The sequence below is a fragment of the Eurosta solidaginis genome, chromosome 2 (genome assembly GCF_040869045.1).
Source record: "Eurosta solidaginis isolate ZX-2024a chromosome 2, ASM4086904v1, whole genome shotgun sequence".
Lineage (NCBI taxonomy): Eukaryota > Metazoa > Arthropoda > Insecta > Diptera > Tephritidae > Eurosta > Eurosta solidaginis.
The window spans coordinates 56001789-56026427 of NC_090320.1; the positions used below are offsets into that span (position 1 = coordinate 56001789).

General features: G+C 35.2%; 1 protein-coding gene across 1 annotated transcript in view; it reads left to right on the top strand.

Moving 5' to 3' along the window:
- Nhe3 (Na[+]/H[+] hydrogen exchanger 3) overlaps positions 1–24639 on the top strand; it is a 96551-nt gene that overhangs the window by 60640 nt on the left and 11272 nt on the right. Inside the window, exons 11-12 of the mRNA XM_067765371.1 lie at positions 2322–2430; positions 2825–2998. Of these exons, the coding sequence (XP_067621472.1) occupies positions 2322–2430; positions 2825–2998 (283 nt within the window). The remainder of the gene's footprint in view (positions 1–2321; positions 2431–2824; positions 2999–24639) is intronic.

A 24639-nucleotide genomic window follows, 5' to 3' on the forward strand; every position in this document is an offset into this window, starting at 1 on the left:
TAATTGCAAACAAATCATCAACATACTTTGTTAGTAGCCTTGGTACACGTGGAAGTTTTTCCATTGTTCGGTTAAGTAACTCCTCCATAACTATATCCGCGATTACTGGTGATGTAGGGGATCCCATCGGCATTCCTTTAAGCTATATGTAAATTTTATCATTAAATCTAAAATATCTGTTTTCTTCAACACAAAATCTTAAGATTTCCATAAACAAATTTTTGGGTATTTTTGTGAATTCCTGTATTTTTGTCCATTTTTCTCTTACAACCTCAAGTGCTAACTGTATCGGCATGCTTGGAAATAGTGACACCACGTCAAAAGAAATTAATTTCTCATCATCGCAAATTAAAGTATTGTTAACTCTTTGTTTAAACTCAACTGTGTTCTTTATGTTATAAATAGAGTTCATTGTTATGTTTTTTAATATTTTCACAATTATTGACATAATCCATATGAGGGCGACCCGATAGCGGAGCATATCGGTCTTAATGGTGTACCTTCTTTGTGCAATTTTGGGAGTCCATAAATCCTTGGTGGTAGTGCCGTGGTTGTACTGAGGGTATATTTTTCTGCCTTTGAAATAAATCCCATTTTAAAAAGTTTGTCGACTAGCATGTTGTTCTTGTTTTGTAGTCTCGTAGTTGGATCTTGTCTTTGAATCCTGTATGTCGATAAATCATTTAATATTTCTGTCATTTTATTATTGTAATCATCTTCTGACATTGCTACTGTTTTGTTTCCTTTATCACTCGTAAAAATTTTAATGTTTTCATTTTTCCTCAGAAATTTCCGCGTTTGTTCCACTGTGTCTGTTATTGTACTATCCATTGCACTTAGCCTGTACGAGACTCTCTCCCCCGCAATGTATTGGAACTTTGGAAAATCAGGGTTTTTTATTGGTAATCCAAACTTTGGACCCTTTGGCAAGAGCGCTCTTATATCTTGAGGGAAATCAACATTAGTTTTGTTGACAAACCAATCTGCCTGTTGGTTGTTATTGGTAAATATATTGTTTCGCTTGTTTCGTAGTTTCTCGTATTTAGATAATTGCCGCGCTTTTAATGTTGTTGTTAGTTTGTTTTCTATATTCTTCTCCCTTTCCATAAATTCATGTAAATCCTCAGCGCTCAGCTGTTTCTTTAGGTTTGTTGTTATTTCTTCTATTCTTTCTTTTAACCTTTTCAATATGTTATGTTTTTGTTTTATAAGTAAGTTTAATATTTTTGTGTGATAATAGTGTGTGTGCCTGTGTAAACATCTATCTATGTCTGGAAAAATGTCACTGTCAAATACAAATAATTTTTCACATTTGCTAGAATTTTCAATAAAGCTAGGAATAAGTTTGGTTTTTCTACACTTTAAAAGGAACTTTATGCTGGACTTCAGTTTAACAATTTTCTTAGATGTATATTGATACTTGTTGATTGTTTTCTTACAGTTGTCATAGTTTTCTTTGATTTTCGCATACCCCATAGTTGTTGTTGTAGGCATACGGTGTGCCTTCCGTTTTCGTAATATAATAATTATTTTGGCGACCTTTATTTAATAACTCAGAGATGGTTTTTGCCGGCTCGAGGCTAAAAATTGATTTTATAATAAAAACAACAAAGTTTTAATTTTATGTTCCGATATATTTCGATTACAACCTTCGGTAATCATCTTCAGACATTTATTAACTAACAAATCGACAGTAGAAAGCTCTGGGTCAAACAGAACGTGACGTGTAAAACAAAATGTATGTTATTATTTTATTGTTAATAGTTTAAGTTGATATAAATAATGTTACATTTGTTATATTTGTTATAGTTCCCTTGAAGATGATTACCGCAGGTTGTAATCGAAATATATCGGAACACAAAATTAAAACTTTGTTGTTTTTATTATAAAATCAATTTTTGACCTCGAGCCGGCAAAAACCATCTCTGAGTTATTAAATAAAGGTCGCCAAAATAATTATTATATTACAAAAAAAATATATCGATAAGTTATTGAAAAGCTAAAAATTTTTTATTCAAAAGTTATCGACCCTTATCCATTTTTTATCGAAAGACTATCGATTTATTATAGAAAATGTAACGGTTTGTTAAAGAAGTAGATTTCATCACAGTACATACATCGCGGAAATACACTCGAAGGCATTGTAACGACGACATAGATAATGAAAAAGGAAAGCTGTGCTTAATTTTTAAATGTAGGCAAACTAATCGAACAGAACAAATTCTGTCGGGTTTTTATTTTTATCTGTTGTTAAAATTCATAGGCTCTCGCTCATTTCCTATAAGATTTCAATATTAAAATCAACTTTTTTTATTTCTTAGATATATGAAACCATTGTTGACGCATTCGAGGCCAACACTGCTTGAAACTTTGCCTGTTTGCTGTAATCCCGTGGCGCGTCTACTCACCACAACTGAACAACTGACGCAGGTATACTTTTGTTTTTATATAGAAACCTTAGCTTGTGTATAGTCAAATGCTAACATACCCTAAACTTGTTATGAACTTTATGCAAAACTAACGCCTTCTCCTAAATTCTCAATGTTTACCCTCCCTTTATATATGCTTCCACATGCAAAATCGTTACCATTTTCAAACATACTTTCCTCTTTGCATTTTTATTTCATTTCATCATCTTATTGCATGCTGAATTGTATTTGGCTATTGCACAAAACCACTTTTTTGTATAAATAACTACACATCCCAAAACACTAAAAAAAATACAAATTCTTGCTTAACTACAAACTTTTATGCGGGTATAATCAATTACTACGATTGATTGATTATTTGACGCACCGGCGCATACGCATACGCAACTTTATAGGATAGTGGTGGCTTACGACGCACCGATTCCGATTCGGATTTATGTATTGATGATGAGAATTTCGGTGCGTCCTCAACGAACGGTAATGGCCCAGGCGGTGGTTTAAATGGTGGCAGCGGTATTGGTGGTGGCAGTGCAGGTGTTGCGGGTGCGCGCCGTAATTCGATTAATCGTGTAAGTATACGTTTTGTCGCAGATGACCGCAGTCTTTTTGCTAGCTATAAAAATCGTGATTGAATTAGTTACAATATTTGTACATAAATAGTTATGTATAACTTGTACTGACAAATAGATAAACATATGTATGTATGTATTTACTTACGTACATAAACATACTTATTAGTATGTAAAAGTCTAGATTGACTAAGCAAGACAGTTAAAACGTAAACGAGCTATTGAAATTTAAAAATTAGGATAAATTTTGTTAGTAACTTAGCTTAAAATTTAAAACAATATGTATAAACATGCGCTTTTCACGGTATTGGTGTAAGAAATACATATAATTAACAAATAAATACTAAAGCGGGTGTATAAAGTAAAATTTAGAATAATTCCATAAAAAAATATTTTAATTTCTAAAAATTAAAAAAATACGTAGAATATTTGGCAGCGTCATCTGCCGTAAATTAACATGCGCCAAAAAACTTAGAAAGCTTTATTTGTGTTAAAAACCTTATTTCAATATTGTTATTAGCTTTAGTGTTTAAGACAGTCACTCAAAGTCGTACTTGGCATTAGAGTTGGATTTTTTAGTTCAATGAAAATATTTCTCCACTTCTAGTTCGTTCAGTCCATCGAACTAGTCCTTTTGGCTCTTAGTTCAGTCACCTAAGTGAACTATTTGTTCAACCAATTAAACTAGTTCAATAATTCAATTCGGAAGTCAAATCTACTCACTCCCTGCTTTAAACATCATATATGCCGCCAGAAACTTATGGAAATTCGGCAGTACTTGTATTTTATTTTGTTTTCTTCACGACTTTCCTTAAAATGCTTCCATATTTCACTTCGCTTTGGCATCTGAAACAAATTATGTATTAAGCACACATTTTTCTAGTTAAATTTATGAACGCAAAATGGAAATACCTACTATTACATTTAAAAGACTAAACTTCTAAAATAAATTGTAAAACTTCACAATATTACGATATGGCGGTAAACATCGCGAAATTCGATCAGCTGTTTTAATTTTGACAAAGAAGTGAGTTGCCATACATTTTGAAATTTTAATTTGCACATAAAAGTTTAGTTCACTTTACTGAACGAACTACCGAACTAGTTCAATTAATAGATCTAGTTCTTTCAATAGATCTCCAAGCCTACTTGGCATCTATTTTTTTATTTTTCACGATGTTTTGTTAATTCTCATATACAAGGTGATGGCAAAATGAATTCAATCCAATGCACAAGACATTGTGTGGAATCTAATCAAGAAGAAGCAATCAGCTGTTGGGATAACAACACCTGGTCTGAATTCGCCTTGCATTTAGCATATTGCTTTTTAGAGCATAGGATTCGAAGAAGTGTTCATGCTGGCCGCACCAGTCTCGAATCATATGTTTTTGTTTACCAACTTTCGAATCACGTGCTTTTAGTTTACACCAAGGCGGATCTATACAAGGTGATGGCACAGCGAATTCAACCAATTCGCCGAGCAGAGGAATGTCAAGTCAAAATACAATTTTCATTGATTTCGATTAACCAAGGCGAATTCAGTACCAGGTGTTGTTATCCCAACAGCTGATACAGCTGATTGCTTCTTCTTGATTATTTTCCATACAACGCAATGTACTATAAAAAGGCGAATTCAGTACCAGGTGTTGTTATCCCAACAGCTGATTGCTTCTTCTTGATAATTTTCCATACAACGCCTTGTACAACAATATGTCAGTTAATCGAAATCAATGAACATTTTCTTTTTATCTGACATTCTTCTGCACTGCGAATTGGTTGAATACGCTTTGCCACCACCTGGTATAGATTCGCTTTGGTGCTACAATATGTCATTTAATCGAAATCAATGAAAATTTTCTTTTGACTTAACATTCTTCTGCACGGTGAATTGGCTGAATTCGCTTTGCCACCACCTGGTATGGATTTGCCTTGCGATTACCTGACATATTGTTGTACCAAGGCGTTATATGGAAAATATCAAGAAGAAGCAATCGCCTGATGAATTCGCCTTGTTTTACAAAACAAAAAACAACGAATGACATTGTGAGCAAGAAAGGAATGACAGTGGCTGAAAGAAATGAAAGAAAAATAACTCACTACCAACCATTTCGTGAATTTTTTCGAAGAAAGTTGGTTTTCGTATTTCTAATGCTAATACTAATATGCGGTTGCATTAAGTCCTATTTTTCTGCCAAAATTTGTATGGCTAATGTGAAAATAAATGTAACGTTTTGGGTTAAATGCTAAAATGTGCTCAAAATGCTAAATGCGAGCTGATCAATAACAATTTATTAGTGGGCAGCGATACAATTTGTGAAATGCTCCTCAACAAAATAACGTTTTGAAAATCTTGTATGTAATTTTTTTCACCATACATGAGATTCAGCCCTTGCCTTGAAAGTTTGGAAAATACTCTTTAACTATGTACATATTTCAAGGTGCTAGCATAGTTCAGCTTTATTAACTTAACTCCATTGTACCTGTTGAATCCAAGAGTGGTAGCGATTTTTTTTTTTTTTTTTTTTTTGTACCGCAAAATTTCGACCTTCTTCCTTTCTTCGGATCTTCAAGTTTTGATAGATATCTGCTCTTAAGCATGCCTGCGATCTATTATCGCCACAGTCAGGAAGTGATGAATGCTTCGTCGCTTCGTTAACGTTCTTGGTGACGACCGGAGTCGCAGCGTTTTCTTTACAATTTTTGAGTATACTGGAATCTTTTTGTTACCTTCCTCGTTAAAAAATATACCGAAAATCGGCTCGTTCTAAGAGGCAGCGTGCATCAAACCGACGATACTGAGCTCACGCCCTGGGCAAAGCAATGTCAATATCTTAGAAGCAAGGTTTTTCATGAAAAGCTCTCATCTGCCTTGCAGGTGTCGTTCGGTGTCGGCATAAGACAAGTAGATCTCGTCCCGCCAATTTGTAGGACAAATTAAAAGGAGCACGACGCAAATCGGAAGAGAAGCTCGGCCTAAAATCTGTTCGGAGATTATCGCCCAGTTACGTTGCCAACGAGAATAAGCATTTAACAGCTGATGAGAAAGCAACCCTCTATTATTATTCAGAGAAGTTTACTTTACTTTAAAAAACGATTTAAGGACATTAATCGAAGTTGCGATTTTATCAAAAATGTGTTTTATCTCCGACTACTTATAGCTACAACGGAAAGTCTTTATCTAAGTATTTTATTGACAACTTTGTTGTTCTTGTATTGACGATAAAGACGTCCCGAAGGTTTTGGGGAGTGTTATCAATGTTGATGGTCCTTTGCCGGATACAGATCCGGTACGTTCCGGTAACAAAGCACTATAAAGGTACTAGCGCGACCATCTCGGGAACGGTTAATATGACCGCATTAAACCTTTTTTCTTTTTGACATATCTCTATTCTGTATGAAAGAACTGTCAAAATCAATCTCACTTTGCTCATTGCACTTTGCTAAAAACGGAATGCCGCCTCATATTTTATTTATCCATTTCATCGATCTGTACGAGTATTATATGATTTTAGACAATTTTTTTTTTTTTTTTTTAATATTTATAGAAAAATTGTTTTGACTTTGAGTGACTGCAACACTTAAGCCCTCTTTTCATTTGCTGGATGAATGAATAGATGCAATCAGTCCGATAAATACTAATTTAATGTAAAAATAATTATTATTAATACCAATGTTTAGTTCAATTCGATGCCTGAGTGTAAGATCGCAAACGCCCCAACTCAGAATTTGATTTAAAAATTCACTATATCAGCAATTTGTTCAAAACCAATTTTTTTAACTTAACACTGCTGTGTATCTTCTAAAAAAAAAAGTATTGAATTTATATTTGGGTCAATGCGCAACAAAACAGGTGTTGGCCGCAAATCAGCTGATGTGTACTTTTTAATATGACTTGATACTTCAACTTCCGGCGCAGTACGATTACATATGTTAATATGATGTCCCCTGCTGTCATCTTGTATGATTCCGCCGCCATTTAGACAAAGAATTTAAAAAATACTTCTTCAAAAATATTCTGAGATGGAACTAAGGCACGGCGATTTTCCATTCAGTCAACGAATAATGTTATTGAAATTTATAAATATACATAAGCTTTGTTATTATGAGTTTATTTCGTTTTTATAAATACAAGTTTCCCATTTCTGCATAAAATGCTTACGTATCCATGTAATAATTTCGTAATAACTTTCTATATAAAATTGATGTATATATTTAACTTTAACCGCACTTATTTTAATTTATTAACGCTATTTCAAACTTATTTATATCAGTGTAAGAATGTTAGGGTGGGTAAATATTTTTCTTTGGCAATCGTAACCTAATTTTTAGATAAAGTTGTGTTATGGGAACATTTAATCGTGACTAAATATTCAGCTCAATCGAGCAATATCTGCGATGGCCGCCAATATATTGCAATAAGAATTTATGCGTTACTCGCCCGATTGGAGCACTTATATACGGTATCCAAATCATAAACGATGAAGAAGAATGTATATATTTCTTGCAAATTTCATTCAAGAAACTTATAAATACAGTCACTGTTATACCTGGTATTTAACCGACTATGTTCTTACAGGGTCGTTGCTCAGGAAAAAATTATGCTCGGTTTTCCAGTACGAGTTTAAACTACAGTTAAAATCGACTAGAGTTTAACCTTGCCACTTTGTTCGATAACATAAAATTTTTGCTGCTCATCTCAGCTTAAGCGGCCGAAGTGGCAGGGTTAAACTCTAGTCAACATTAATTGTAGTTTAAACTCGCACTGAAAAACCGGACATTAGACGTACATACATATATTTCTTGGCGAAACTAGAGCTCCCCTGTGCACATTTGCTAAACAAAATCTTTAGAAAAAGGTAGCAGAAAGCGTATGAATTTTCTTGAGAGGTGGATACTATTTGACAAACAAAGGTTTTTTTTGAGTAGTTTTTGATTGTTTTTTTTTTTTTTTTTTGGAAATTTCATTTCTTGCCTTGTGAATACCGTGCTATAGTTAGGGATGAGACAGCCGAAGTTTTTCCAATATTGACCCATCCTAACGTACAAAGATGTTGGGGTGTGCTAAAAAAATTTAAATCGGATGGGGAATCTCATGCAATTCGAGGTTGAACTTTAACCTCGAATAACTACTAAACGAGTTAATTTAGCAAAAAACTGTGTGTGACTTGGTACACTTTCAATAAAAACTTAAAAATTCCCCATCTGATTTTTATGGAAAAATTAAAGTCGCGATGAGGCACCTCTTACCGTAAAAATTGAAAGCTGACATTTGTACAAAAAAAAAAAAAAAAATGGCACACCCTATTACATCCATACATACATACATATTATAAATATTGTGCATGTAAAATAAAATTAAAATAAACAATTGAAATTAACGCAACTATGACTAAAACAATTTTCTTTTTTTTTATCTGCCATTTTTTCTGCTATTTTTCTTTCGAATAACCCCAACACTTATGAACATTTTGTTGTTGTTACAAAAAAAAAATACTAATTTTACTGATTATGTTATTGCAAAATATTGTTTATTTAATTATTGTTAATGTATAATTATTTGTAAATACATTTCCATTACTTGTAATTCAAAACTATAATATAAAATAAAAAATTAAAATTAATATTTCCATAATACTAATCACAGTTGCAACGCCCGCAGCAATCACATTTTTTAAATGAAGCTAATCAATTGTTAACTGATCTTAGTTTAGTTACTAACAATTTTATGTGAAGGAAGTAACATTTTTTAGATTTGTTTATAGGAATACATAAATATACATATATACGAAGCATTCCATACCAACTTATCCTACCGATTTTACATCACCGATTTCGCTCAAGTTGAGAAATCTTTTTATAAACTTCGAAAAAGGTTTCATAATTTTTTGTCGGCCAATCAAAAAATAATTTTTAGAAAATTCACAACTTCCCGCATTGGCGGAAAAATAACAAGACATTATTTTATATTTAATAATTTGGGAAAAAGTGAAACAACGTTACCATTGTATAGGTTTACAAGTAGCATATGTTTGTTTCGTTCTCTTTCTAACACACTGCCGTTTAACACTGAAAGAAACGTCAAAATTCCCAGTGCTGCTGGCGTCGCGATCGACGCAGGGTCGCATAAATCAACAAAAAAATAAAATAAAACATTTTAAGCACTTCACTTAAAAATCAATCCCAAAATTCCCTCCGTTTCGTACCATTTTCTAAATATCTCATCCCGTGCGCCCCCTAGCGAATCTTTTTTTACCGTGTCATCGGCTGTCATCGACCTCTGAATTAAGTTTGAAATTTCAAGTCTCGAGCTCATCGAGAAGTTACTTAAAAACTGGTTTGAAAATTTTAAAAGTTGTATCTAATTATTTCGATCCGTGCACCACCTAACGGATTTTTTTTCCTTTTGTTGCATTGTCACGGTGTTCTAACCTATGTGTAAAGTTTCACGTTTGTAGCTCAGTGAGAAGTTACTTAAAAATCGATTGCAAGATTTGTATGAATAGCGGACAAACATTCAACCGACCTAATATAAAGGAAGTAAAAAGGAGGGGAATTTCAGATGTGGGTTTTTGTTTTTTCGACAAATTTAATATGAAAATATATATATATATAGGGCATTATATAGGACCTATTGAAATTTTTACAAAAGTCGTAAAATAGGATATCCGAAGACGCGTAATTATATCAGCATAAAAAATCCAAACCCGGAAGTGAAGTTTTTCCACCCGTTCAAAAGTTGTTCTCGAAAAACAGTACTACAGCTACTACACACATTACTCCACTACAGTTAGTAAACTATTTTGTGCCTAAGAAGTACAATGTTGCCGAATAACCTCCATAAAAAGAAGGAAGAACAAACATTTTGATCAGGTGATCGAACAGCTGACACATATCTTACTTGCAAACGTTTGCAATGAACGTGACATCATGACGGTCAAAGCGACATCTGAAACCTCGTATCTCGTATGAAAATCCCCCATTTAGGATAGAAATTTTAAACTCTTAACTAAAAACTTGAGAACTACAAGCACACATGAAACTAATAAAAGATTCTTCGCTGGGTTAACTGGCAGAAATTGGTTCCGTAGGCGGACTCCGATAAACATTTTCAGCTGGAGCATCATTCAGCTGGAGAATCATTCATTCGCATAACATGGCGAATTTTGGCTGCGTTTTGAATCGTTGGATTAAATTATTAAATCTTCTGCGGTACTCGCCGTCACCAACGCGTAGAGGTCCATAATTCTTTCGAAGAACTTTTCACTCGAACACTCCCAGAGCCTCATGTTGTCATGGTGCATGCTTCTACACCATATAGCAGGACGGGTACGATAAGTGACTTGTAGAGCATAATTCTCGTTTGTCGAGAGAGGATTTTTCTTTTCAATAGCCTACCAAGTCCAAAGAACCATTTATTGGCAAGACTGATTCCTCCCTGGATTTAAAAGCTGATGTTTTTGTTTGTGTGTTAGTGCTGGCTTCAAAATAAGCGAAGTCTTTTACTATTTCGACATTGTGGCTGCCAACAGTGACGTGGTTGCCAAGGCGCAAACGCACTGACTCTTTGCTTGATGACAGCAGATACTTCGTTTTTTTCTCGTTCACCATGTTGTTGTTGTTGTTGTAGCGATACGGTTGCTCCCCGAAGGTTTAGGGAGTTATCGATGTGATGGTCCTTTGCCGTTTACAGATCCGGTACGCTCCGGTAACACAGCATCATTAAGGTGCTGGCCCGACCATCTCGGGAACGATTTATATGGCCACATTAAACCTTCAGGCCAATCCGGTATTTTAGTCGCCTCTTACGACAGGCATACCTACCGCGGGTATATTCTAACCCCCTGACCCGCTGGGGGACTCGTTCACCATCAAAACCATCTGTTCCGCTTCTTTTTCCAGTTTGGAGTAAGTACAACCTACGGCGTGGGTGATCAGGCCGATGATATCAATGTCGTCAGCATACCAGTAATTGCACGCCACGAAGTCGCTCAAACACCTCGTAAATCTTTCCTAAAGCATTTTCTACCGGGAGTGACGTCAGGTTGCTTAAATGTTTCCCATAAAGCGTAGCTTTGGTACAAGCTACCATACAAAGTATGTACTGTCCAAAGAATAAACTTTGCAAAGATGGCAATTGGAAAAAGATGCAGAACAAGGAAGGCATGGTTTTGTCAGAATGTGCTCCTAATGCGTGCAAGTTTAAACTCCAGTTAAAGTTGACCAGAGTTTTACCTTGCCACTTAAACTGAGATTAGCGCAAAACTTTATGTCATACTGTTTTCACACAGAAACTTAATGATCTCATTTCACCTGCTAATGAAATCGTAAATTTTTTGCTTTCACACAGAAGTAACTGCTCGATTAGTATGAAGGATGAGACAGACAATCATGGCGGAACGATACAAGGTGGGAGCATGGTTACATACCTACAAACAAAAAAAATTCCATGTACTTGTAAATTCGATGGACAAATGTCAAAATCGTACTGCGCTGGCAGTTGATGTATCAAATCAAATAAAAAAGGTTATAATCAGCTGTTCGATGCGGCCACCTTGTATCGTTCCGCCATGCAGACAATGACATTTGCTTTGAAAACTATGAAACGGAAACGGAAGCGGAACGCTGCCAACAGAGTTGCATTGTGCTTTTGACTTCATTAGGCATTCGATTAGCTACTAATGAAATAATAATAGATTCTAATTTTGTAGGGAAGATTGAGCTCAATAAGCGTCTTAATGTAGAAAATTGCCTTTATTATTCAATAAGCCGTCTGTGGGAAATTAGTATTATACGCCAATTACACGGCTCAATTATCCTTGTGCCAATTACCAATTTGCACAAGGATTTGCCCGGTGTGTGCACTGGTTGCGCTATTTGCGCAGAGAACTGCGCTAAAATCAAAACGATTTGGATATTTACGCATGTCTGCAAATATTGCACATGCTTTTTTCTTCGTGTGGTGAATGTTATACAGTTTACCTGTGGTTTCTGATAATATAACATCAGTAATTGTTGCTTAAAAATGTTAATATCGAAGGCGTAAGGATCATCTCTAGCTTGTAACAGGAATTCGTATAAATTCAATAATACATAATAATTTTTTTATACAATTAGAACACATGTTTCATTTGTTACGCTAGTTGAAAAATGAATATTGCGCAGTGCTGCAATGAGTTGAGCTGGTCTTGCAACTAAAAAATATATATTATTAATACAATGGAAAATAAACGCTTTTGGTCCGAGTTTTTCGACTTATACAGTAAATTACAAGCACTGTGGAAACAAATAGTGTTTTTTTATAAAATTAGTACCTTTTTTATACAATTAAAACACATCTTTCATTTGTTGCGCTACATTAAAAATGAATATTGCGCAGTGTTTTTGAGCCGTGTATGTCAAAATTTTCATTTGTACAAATTCCGTCGTTTTATATTTGCGCATGGCTTCTGTGTCATGTATGGGCCGTCTTATCGAAAAAAGTGGCAAGGTTAAACTCTAGTCAACTTGAGCTGGAGATTACACTCGCACTGAGAAAACGCGCGAAGAGTTCAACCATCGGAGAAGTGCTGATTCAAATTCAAAATTTTTCGCAAATTATTTAATAAATGAAAAGTAAAAAATTACTTTAGAATTTTTAAACAAAAAATCTGAAAGTTTAATAAGTTCATGTCTCGCTTTTGGCTGGAAGAAATCATAGCAACTTTTTTTAAGAGGGATAAAAAGATGTTCGCGCTTCTGCGAACACGGTGATGCAAGCTCCATCGGTGGCAGAATTTTGCAAGGAATGCCCCATGTATAAATATACAATTTCTTGTACTTGTACTAAGAATTTAACTAACACCATAAACTTTCATACTTAACATACAAACGTGTGACCAAATACACTATCCATACATCATACCCTCTTCACTGCTATTAATTTTAACATCTTTCGATAATTACACTCTGCAACAACTTTGGGGACTTTTTGTGGGGCGGTTTTATTCGGACTCTGAATGATCAACCCACAGCTAAGTATATAATGAAAACTCTTGTTGCATTCTTTGACCAACTATTGAATTTAAGAGATAAACTAATTTAAAAACAATTATTAAATGTGAAAAATAAAGATTATAATACAAATCGGGGAGAACTATTTCGTAAGGCCACGTATCGAGCGCTAACAGTAACTACAAAAAAATTTTATAGGAGAAAAAACAAATTTTTTTTACAACGTAGCTCCAAGTGGCATAATTCGAAGGCTAAAAATTTACATTATCTTACTATCTCTACAAAAGGTGAGATAATCCCAAAACTTTTTTCCTCGAATTTTTCCGTTTGGAAGCACCCGTTTGGTTGGCACCTTGAAAACTTTCTGTAAAATTGTATTTCTCTTGGTTATATACTAAGGTTGCCGTTAGGCTGGATACAGAAAAATTTGACGAGGAGAAAACTTTTTGGAAAATTTTTACCCTTATCTGTCTTGAAAGTAGGGTCACTCGGAATCATTGCTGAAATAAATAGTTCGTGATTTTTTACATTTGCATTTTCCAAACTTCATTGATTATATTAATATGCTGAGCTAACGCAGGTCACTTCAGTGCTGCAACATCATTGTGGCTAGTGCGATTCCTCTGTCGATTCGGAAAAAATATCAGCCGCACTGATTGGGCTAAAATTAAGCAACATTCATCGTGTAGCCTCTGACTAATAAAGGATACATGTTATATTGTCAACTGACAGCAATATTGTTAGCAAATGCAATAGTAGCCCGGTCTTATTGTGGTTGCTGTGACGAAGGTTTTGGGGACGTTGGTGGTCTTTTCTTGACTATGAATCCGGTACTCTCCCATTCTAGCACCTACCGTGGCTCAACTGCAGTGGGGACCTTTTTAGTCTGTCTTGCCGCAAGTATATCTTAGGACCCTCACCTGCGGGTTAGGGAGTCAGAATATACCCGCTGTAGGTATGCCTGTCGTAAGAGGCGACTAAAATACCAGATTCAAGGGGTTGTGTAGCGCAACCCTTTCAGGTTGCCAGCGCAATATATAGCTTCTCCAAACCCAATTGTCAACCTCATTCATTAACAGCCGAGGCTCTGGCGACCCCGAACTCCTCATGGATGTAGGGGGTGGGAGGGCGGCATGGTCAAGAAGGTCGCATGTGGTCATAACAAACCGTTCCCGAGATGGTCGGGCTTCGTACCGGAACGTATCGGATCTGCATCCGGCAAAGGACCATCAACATCGATAACGCTCCCAAAACCTTCGGGGAGTGTCCTTATCGCTACAACAACAACAACAACCCTCACCCGCTGGAATTCCTAGTCCATTCGTCGTTACCAATGTCGGTAGTACACCAAAGCTGATAGTTCGAATCGATGTTGCAGATAGTACACACGTACAATATTGTCACAATATACGGGGTCGATTTGTCAGTCAGGAGATACCCATATGCCTCCGCCGTCATTATGGAATGTTTTATCTTGGAAACTGAGTTGGCTGTTGAGATAAATAACCCACACATTTTACTATCTAACATTTTGCTATCTCTTGAGACTATTCCTCTGCATGTAAGAGTACAGCTGTTTCCAAAATAATAAATATCTAGCTTTATAAAAAGTAACATTTACTTACTAATCCTAAGGGCTGTTAACTCAATATTAAAGGCGCTTACTTCGCACTTTGAAATACTTATAAATTTTCTTGATTACGAACTACAGGTACTATACAATTTTGCATTATAAATACTGATTAAGAGTAACACCAATTGCACACAGAAACTTAAAAGGAATCGCAATTTTGTTCAATGAAATAATCAACTTTTTCCTTTTTAAGAGCCAATTAATGGTTACTTATAACCATATAACCATAACCAGATAAAACAGCTGATCGAACCTACCTTATGGAAATCGATTAATGGTGCCATACCATAACGCTAACGCCATAACCATACCATAGCCAACCAATTGGTTTTTTGGTTTCTCGCCATATCCATAACCTAAAAATAAAAAAAAAAAATAAAATGTAAGGCGCGACAACCTCCGAAGAGATCTAAGGCCGAGCTTCTCTTCCAATTTGCGTCGTGCTCGTCTTGATTTTCCCTACAATTTTGCCGGACGGGACCTACATGTTTTATGCCGACTCCGAACGGCATCTGCAAGGCGGATGAGTTTTCACTGAGAGCTTTTCATAGCAGAAACCTATAACCTAAAAATATTTGAGTTTATAATAACCTAATAACTTTTTACAGATTTTATTCATTGTTTTGGATACCTTATGACTAAGAGACTTATTTTTTGTGGAACATGTTTGTAATTTTTTGCGTTTTCTTCATTTTTATGAAATTTTCACGATTTTTAGGTTAAGGCACCAAGAATCGATCACATTGGAGATGGTTATGGATATGGGTATAGTTACGACTATGGCTTTAGGGTTAAGGAAGTTTAATTAGCCCTTCACACATGGCCACTTGCCATTAACGAACATCCGTCAGCAGCCCCAAAAAATATACACTTTTTTCAAAAAATAGTTAAATGGATAGCATCCATTTACTCCTAAATTTTTAAAGACAATGTAAACAAGATCCCTGCGCAACTATTCATACACTAAAAAAAGCTGGTAAAATCAATCGAATCAACTCAACCGATATTTTTGTCCATCGCAGAAAGCGGTTGAATCAACTAATTGTTGATTCTGAATTCACCATTTTGATCCCAGGATTTGCGGTGAAGTAGGCGTAGCACGATATCATCATTAACTTACAATTATTAATGTCACACTAAACACACCAAACTGTTAAAATATAACAGTGGCTGTTGATTTTATCTTGTAATAGAAAAATCAGTTACATTGATTAGGAATCTGTCATTTTTACAGAATATTCTTAGTTTGAGATCAACAGTTTTCTTCTATTGAAATTACCACAAAATTTGTCCTCTTGACAAAAAAACTCCATTCAATTAACTAACCATAATGCGATCAACTTTACTGAATAACTGTTAATTTAAAAACAACAAACTTGATTTGTTAATTTTACTAGCTTTCACTGTAAATTGAGCATCCAACCAAATATGTGCATTAGGGTGGGTCGATTTGTATGGACGAAAGTTAACCGTTATCGCGCCATCGATTTTTCGATATGATTTGGGCTCAGGAAAAAAAATTCCACTACGCATACACAAAAAAATGATTTCGATATACCCTGTCCGACCCAAAAATGTCCGCTAAAAACGTTGTCGATAACAGTTACCCTATACATGAAAATTTTACAATCAAAAAAAAAAAATTTAAAAATCGATGGCGCGATATCGGTTAATAAATCGACCCACTCTAATGTGCATATTTCTTAAAAAGCAATATTATCTTTTGCTGAAAATTCTGCAAAAATAAGATTAAGCATTTTTTAAGTTTTTTTCTGTTTCGTAAAATATTGACCTCTCCGAGCCGTTCGAAACTAAAAGAGGTTTCAGACAGGGTGACCTATCGTGCGATTTCTTTAATTTGATGCTGGAGAAAATTATACTAGCTGCAGAACTTAACCGCACTGGAACAATATACTATAAAAGCGTGCAATTACTGGCATATGCTGATGACATTGATATCATCGGCCTAAACACCCGCGCTGTTAGCTCTGCTTACTCCAAACTGGAAAAAGAAGCGGTAAAGATGGGTTTGATGGTGAATGAGGACAAAACGAAGTACCTGCTGTCATCCAGCAAAGAGTCAGCGCATACGCGCCTTGGCAACCACGCTACTGTTGGCAGCCATAATTTCGAAATAGTAAAAGACTTCGTTTATTTGGGAACCAGCATCAACACTAGCAACAACATCAGCACTGAAATCCAGCGAAGAATCAATCTTGCCAATAAATGCTACTTTGGACTAGGTAGGCAATTGAAAAGTAAAGTCCTCTCTCGGCGAACGAAAATCATACTCTACAAGTCACTTATCGTACCCGTCCTGCTATATGGGGCAGTGGCATGGACCATGACAACAGCAGATGAAGCGGCTTTGGGAGTGTTCGAGAGAAAAGTTCTTCGAAAGATTTATGGACCTCTACGCGTTGGCGATGGCGAGTACCGAAGAAGATTTAATGATGAGCTGTACGAGCTATACGCAGGCATCAACATAGTCCAGCGAATTAAAACGCAGCGGCTGCGCTGGCTAGGCCATGTTATGCGAATGAAAGATGATGATCTGGCCAAGAAAGTGTTTCTATCGGAACCCGCCTATGGAAGCAGAGGTAGAGGGCGGCCCCCACTCCGTTGGAAGGACCAGGTGGAAAACGATTTAAACTCTCTTGGTGAGACCAATTGGCGCCGGTTGGCGGAGCGAAGGAGCGACTGGCGCGCCTTGTTGAACGGCCATAACCGTTTAGACGGTTAAGCGCCAATTAAGTAAGTAAGTAAGTAAATTATTGAACATTTTTTTTAACTGAAATTTTGTAATATTAACAATAAAATCCGAAACACCAAGCAAAGCCGACTAAATTATTAACTCCATTGGGCATTCAATTAGGAAATAGTGAAATAATTAAATTTAATATTCTGTATGTAAGATGAAGTTCAATAAGGGCATTAATGTAGAAAACTTGACTAACTGTTTCATTAACCCTGTGTGTGAAATTGGTATTACCTTAAGAACATAATTTAGAATTGCCAGTAATGAAGTAAGCTGCAGTCTGAACAATGAGTAAATGGTCCTTTAAATGTCAACACTCAATTAACACCAAAAAGCAATCTATTTTTCACCACAGCTAACTGCATATTTTTCGATTTACCTCTCAATTGGTTCAACTCTTTTAACATTAATGAAAAATAAATTACTGACTCCTTCCAAACGTTAGCCATTGTTGATTCTATTTATGTTTCTAACTCATAATTTGTTATTCAATATTTACTCTTTTTCTTACTTTCAGAGTGAGAACAGTTTACGTACTCATCATATTTAAAAAGTATTTAAGACAACCTAAAATGGGAAAATCAATCAGTTAATATTTTTGTGTTAAATTTTATTATATGTAAACATGAGGTCGATGTCAGATGGAACTTTGCGTCATACTAAAACTTTGACAATTAAAAGCAGCAAAGCAAAATATCCGAAAGATATGCCAAAATAATTGTTAATTTGTAAAATTTTCAGTGAAAATGTGTCAAAATTAATTAAGGCTCGGCTCGAGTTCGCCTAAATTGCTATCTAAATAGATAAAAAAAAAAACCTAAATTACTGGAAACTGTCGGCAAGGCAGCGCAAACGAAACAATTTTGAATTTTTTTGAACATACTTTTAAAAATGAACAAATGGCGGCTGCTATGGATCAAAATTTTCGCGAAGTTTTTAGAGGCGTTCACTTATCGTTCAAAAGTCCATAATTGGTAGAAGGCCTAATTACGTCCATATCATTTTGACCCTTAGATAGTGGCGGACACCTCGCTCCATGTGCTCCATGACGCTATAAGGCCCTACAAGTTGGAGCCGATGCATTGTCTTGTATTTCTATCTAGGGAACTCTCATGACCCATGTCCATTTAAGGCATGCATATCTGCAAAATAGTTTCATATTAAATTTTTTCGCAAACTTTTTCCAACGTAAACAATTTAAATTGTCTAATGAACTCGCACAGTTTTGACAATTTGTTACCTTAATTGTAGCAGTGCTGGAAAGTTCCAGTGGAATATTCGTCCAGGTACCTGAAATTTAGGCGTACTTGCACTCAGCCTAAGTTCAAAAAAATATTTTTAATTTGCTCAAATGAAGGCGAATCTATACAAGGCGAATTCCAACAATTCGCCGTTCAGAAGAATTGCAAGTCAAAAGAAAATTTTCATTGATTTTACATATTGTTGTACAAAGCGTTGGAAGCGTTGCAAGGCGAATCCATACCAGGTTGTGGTAAAGCGAATTCAACCAATTCGCCGTGCAGGAGAATGCCAAGTCAAAAGAAAATTTTAATTTATTTCGATTAACTGACATATTAAAGTACAAGGCGCTGTATGGAAAATGATCAAGAAGAAGCAAGGCGAATTCATTACCAGTTGTTGTTATCCCAACAGCTGATTGCTTCTTCTTGATTATTTCCCATACAGCGCCTTGTACTACAACATGTCAGTTAATCAGAATCAATGAAAAGTTTCTTTTAAATTGACATTTTTCTGCACGGCGAATTGGTTGAATTCACTTTGCCATCACCTGGTATGGATTCGCCTTGAGAAGAAGCAATCAGCTGTTGGGATACCAACACCTGGTACTGAATTCGCCCTTAGTTCAAATGTGTGTTGTTTTACAATTTTGTAAACAGCGTTAAATTAAAAGGAATGAAATGCGTTAATGTCAAAGCACACAAAAAGATCGGATTTGTCCAATTTTATGTTAAGCTTAGTGTTGTGCACACCGGCTTCGTTCGCCATGCTGAAAAATTTTACAACATTGTAAATTTTACCAAGTAGCGCAACTAACAGCTGATCGGTGAAAATTCGCACATTCACACGCACAGTTCTCGACTCAGTTTCAAAAAAAAACTTTAGATTATTTAATTCAAATTTTAAAGTGAGATAATCCTTACAAATTTATGTATACAGAATATATATGGCGTTTTTGTTGTTATTAAAACAATAGTTTTATTTATATTAAAGCTTTTATCATTTTTTTTTTTGTAACTTTGAAAAATCTCCGAACACCATTCCTTCATTATATGACATTCGACTTCCTAGTCCACTGCCTTCCACTCTATTCGCAACATAACCTCTACTTAAGCTGCCAAACTATATAGTAAACAATGTTTTACAAGTTATAGCACATTGTCAAAAAAAAGCGTTCGCTATGCTCATGGCGAATTCATATCAGGTGGTGGCAAAGCGAATTCAACCAATTCGCTGTGCAGGGGAATGTCAAGTCAAAAGAAAATGTTCATTGATTCCGATTAAAGCCGGAGTCATTGGTGCCGTATGTCGTATCGCTCTATCCGTATCCCTAACGTAATCAGCTGTTTATCGTTACGACGGTAAACCAAAACCCAATTGGTTGGCTACGATACGGTTACGACCTTAGCGGCACCAATAATCGATTGCATTGATTCTCATAAGGTTGGTCGAATCAGCTGTTAAAAGGTTACCGATACGGTTACCGATAAAGCACCAATGTCTCCAGCTTAACTGAGATGTTGTAGTACCAAAGAGTATATATTTGTTAAGAGGCGTCACTCGATACTTTGTTGTTGCCAAAGCAACCCTGTCAAGTCGAATGTGATTCTCAAGGAAGTTTTGTTGTATGGAAAATTATCAAGAAAATGCAATCAGCTGTTGGGATACCAACACCTGGTACTAAATTCGCCTTGGCTATGCTGAAAAATTTGCTAGGTAGCGGAAATTAAGAGAAAAATTACATTTAATTTTTGAGAAACTGCAAATTTCTGCTGGGGGATTTTTAGCATCAGAAATTTGCAATCAGGAAATATATTTACGATTTAACAAAAAATTGAGTAAGTCAGTACGCATTTCAGTGAAATTGCAGGCTTTTGCAGGGGCCGAATCTTAACATACGATCCGTGATCGAATGCCGTTTTCTAAAACACAATACCTCTGAAATGGTGTATTAATGGATTATGTGAACTACATACAACTTTCATTTGTAATAAATCATAAAAACCGGTTGATTTTTTTCGAGTTATGGGTCTTTTCTCGCGGAGCGTCGCAAATGTGAAATGATCTCTTAATATTCCTTTATACCTATGAATTTGTGTAATTGCTCAGGATGTAAAACTCCAGATAAGAGAAGAGAAAAAGCCTAAAATTTCCGAGTTAGCCGCTAACTGGTATTTTTTCAGGACTTCCATCATGCTCTCAGCTTCGTCTCGAAATCTCAACTCATCTCAAAGTTCGGGAATAGCACTTGTAATACCAATGAATTGTCCTAGGTGAAAGTTTATGAGATCCCAGGAAGCCCTAAAGCATTTTCATGACGAATCATGTATACTTTTTATTTTTCGGATTTAAAAAAAAATCAAAAAAAGTATACCCCGGATTTTTATTTAACAAGTCCTAAAATATAGATTAAGTATTTTAAAAACAGAATAAGGGTCCGGTCGCATAACTAGGTAATGGGTCATCCAAATGAAACAAACTTTTTACCAATTCGTTCGCTGTATCTTAATTTGCAACCTGTAGGGACACTTCAAAATCTTTGTTACTAAAACTATAAATTCGTAATCGAAAAACCATAACCAACTCTAGTAGTACTATACTTCTACTTTCCTATGGTAAACTTGCACCTGTTTTTTCGCCATTAATTCAACTAAGATATTGCCTTGAAATTCTGTTGAAACAAAAAGGATTCTGTGTGAAAAAAAAATCGGAAAATCGAATTAAAAACTAAAAGTCTGGAAACAATGCTTCTAAAGGAAGATCCTGGGTCGTCCCTGATCAATATCGCTTCTAAGGTTAGGTGCCCCTTTCTTACATAAAGTTTCCTTCTATATAATAAACTTATTTATCGCTTTTGCTAGTAATGTCCCCCTGAAGCGAATTTTTGCCTGTTAAGAAGAATTACTCTTTATTTCTCCTTAAAAATATGGCTCAACCGTGTGCGAGTGGACACGATTTGTCTTCGACGAAATTCTGGGGATACAATTTTAGGTAATGCAACATATCAGTATTATCGGCTTCTTATACGTCCAGGTCACGTTTTCATAATCCTAGAAGGCTCTGAGACTGTCAATTGTTCTAAATTCAGTGTGCTAATACGAATGTGGTATGTTTCATATAAGTATTATACCTGTTTAGTTTTGGCTGTCAAAATTTAACTGTCACGCATCGCGCAACATAAGTTCCATCTGACATAGCCCTACATTTGTCCTATTCACCCAAACTTAATTTTGTCCCCTGTTTGTGTTTTCTTTGAATTTGGGGTTTCGCACTTATTTGTTGGAAAGCACCATATTTTAAATTATAGTTCGATACCGTTATAGTAAATTTTTAAATATATATGTATGTAAATTTTAAATAATTTTTACGAAAATATAATAGCCGATACATATCAAACCTGCCTAAAGGGCTAATTAATGGTGAATTATAACCATAAAACCATAACCAGATAAAACAGCTGTTTGAACCTACCTTATGGAAATCAATGTAATCGATTAATGGTGCCATACCATAACGCTAATCCCATAACCATACCATAGCCAACCAATTGGTTTTTGGTTTTTTCGCCATATCCATAACATTAAATTATTTGAGTTGGTGAATTTAATAACTTTTTGTAGATTTTATTCATTGTTTTGGATACGTTATGACTAAGAGACTTATTTTTTGTGGAACATGTTTGTAATTTTTTGCGTTTTCTTCATTTTTATGAAATTTTCACGATTTTTAGGTTAAGGCACCATTAATCGATCATATTGGAGATGGTGAAAAACCAAAAACCAATTGGTTGGCTATGGTATGGTTATGGCGTTAGCGTTATGGTATGGCACCATTAATCGATTACATTGATTGGTTCGATCAGCTGTTTTATCTGGTTATGGATAAGTCAGCATTAATTGGCCTTTAAAGCCCTGGCAAAGTTGACGTATCCATATCCATATAAAACAGCTGATCCAAACAACCTTATAGAAATCAATGTAATTGGTCAATGGTGCCTTACCTTAACGCCCTAGCCATAACCATACCATAGCCAACCGATTGGGTTTTCGCCATATCCGTAACCTAAAAATATTTGAGTTTGCGAATTTATTAACTTTTATATATATTATTTATTGTTTTGGCCAAGAGGCTTATTTTTTGTGGAATGTGTTTGTAATTTTTGGCGTTTTCTTCATTTTTATGAAAATTTTACGATTTTTAGGTTAAGGCACCAATAAATGATGCCAATTGATATGGATAAGTAAAAATATGGTTATGACTATGGCGTTATGACTACGTCAACTTTGCCAGGCCCTTTAGTCAACTTTGAAAAAAAATGGCTAAACTAGAATGAATTTTTTAGCCTAATCAATATTTGAACATAGAGAATTGTCTAGTATATACCGCAATAAAAATCTCGAAAAATGTCATATGTGCACTTAGACGGTTTTGATATGTATCGACTCATATACACCTATAAATTTTTATTTAGTGCTGTTGTAAAAAATATATAAATTTATTCATAAACATCTGCTTGTAACTTAGTAAACGAAATACACTTTCACAATTCTTATTTATGTTCTAATTTTATTTTAAAAGTAAAATTATTCTTATGTGTCTTGTACATTTTTATAAACATTTATTTGAAAATGGTTTTATTCGTAAGTTGGTATTTTTTTATTTGTAAGATTATTTTCGCCATTAGTTTTGGCCCAACGAGTCGTGGTTGGGCCCGAACCCCAAACAACGAAAAAAGAAAGCGATCAACTACAAGACAAAATGTATTGCCATAGACTTTGGCGGGCTGCATCCGCATCTGGCATCGGCATTGGTTTAACCAAAGAGGATAGAAATAATAAGACGTCAGTTTGTAGTTTTTGCGAAATTAATTTGTAATGTAAATAGCTTCTGCACATTTTCATGAGGTTATATTTTTTTTTTGGTCTAAGGGATTTTATTAATTAAACAATTCATCCTTTTCCCAACAATCAATATACATATATTAAAATAAACTTTTTAAAAATGTGTAGAAGGTAATTTTTTAATACCCGCCAATCAGGTACATTACAAATTAATATTGAAATAACGCCTCTTATTATTTCTATCCTCTTTGATCTAACACGCCATGATTCGGTCCTAACCTCAATTTTTGTCTTACTTTGAGGTTAGGGACGAGCCATACCCGCTAAACAATTCCGATAGCGTTTTCGGATTAAGCTCATCAGAGTACAGGCAAATACACAAGTCGCATAACTAGATCCACCTTTTATTTGTTGTGGAACCGTTAAGTTATTAAACAAAACACATAACTATTAAAAATACGTAAAGGAACAAAAGTTGCGAATAAATCTATTTATAATGTTGTACCTATTAATTTAAGCAGTAGTATATGTGGGTGACCCAAAAAATTATGTTTGCTGCCGACTGAGGTACCTATCCGTATTTGAAAGAAACCGACAGTAATTTGATACAACAGTTTGAAAAAACGTTTATTTGTCTTCCATTAGACCTTGCTGAAAACAAATCAGAACAGACCAAAAGACTTGAGTGCCATTTGTAAAGAAAATGAAAACTGTCTTTTGAAATTGTAATAAAAATATACCCAAAGAACTTAAAAACTATTCCAAAGGGACAAATAATCTATGCACGTCCGTCTGCATATATGACCATGAATCCATGTTAGGGCTCATCCCCAAAAAAGTACCGTATTTTTTTTTGCCGACGTGACCGCTTTCGAATTGCTTCATGGTGATGTTCTATATTTTTTTTTATTTGAAGCAGAGATGAGCAAACCATTACACGCGTGTGAGAGCTTTAATTAGCTTTCCCACATACACTCTCACACCCAGATTACAAAAGTTGACTTACACGCAAATAAATTTCGCTTCCTCGAATAATATTTTAGTCGACGGTCAGAGCCAGAAGGTTTGTTGCTGCTGGTTTAATCGCTGAACAGAGGTATGTACCTATATGTATGTGTGCTCGTGGGGAAATTTTTGTTCTTTCTGTTTCCGACTTCCTGTTTAGTCCAATGGTGCAATC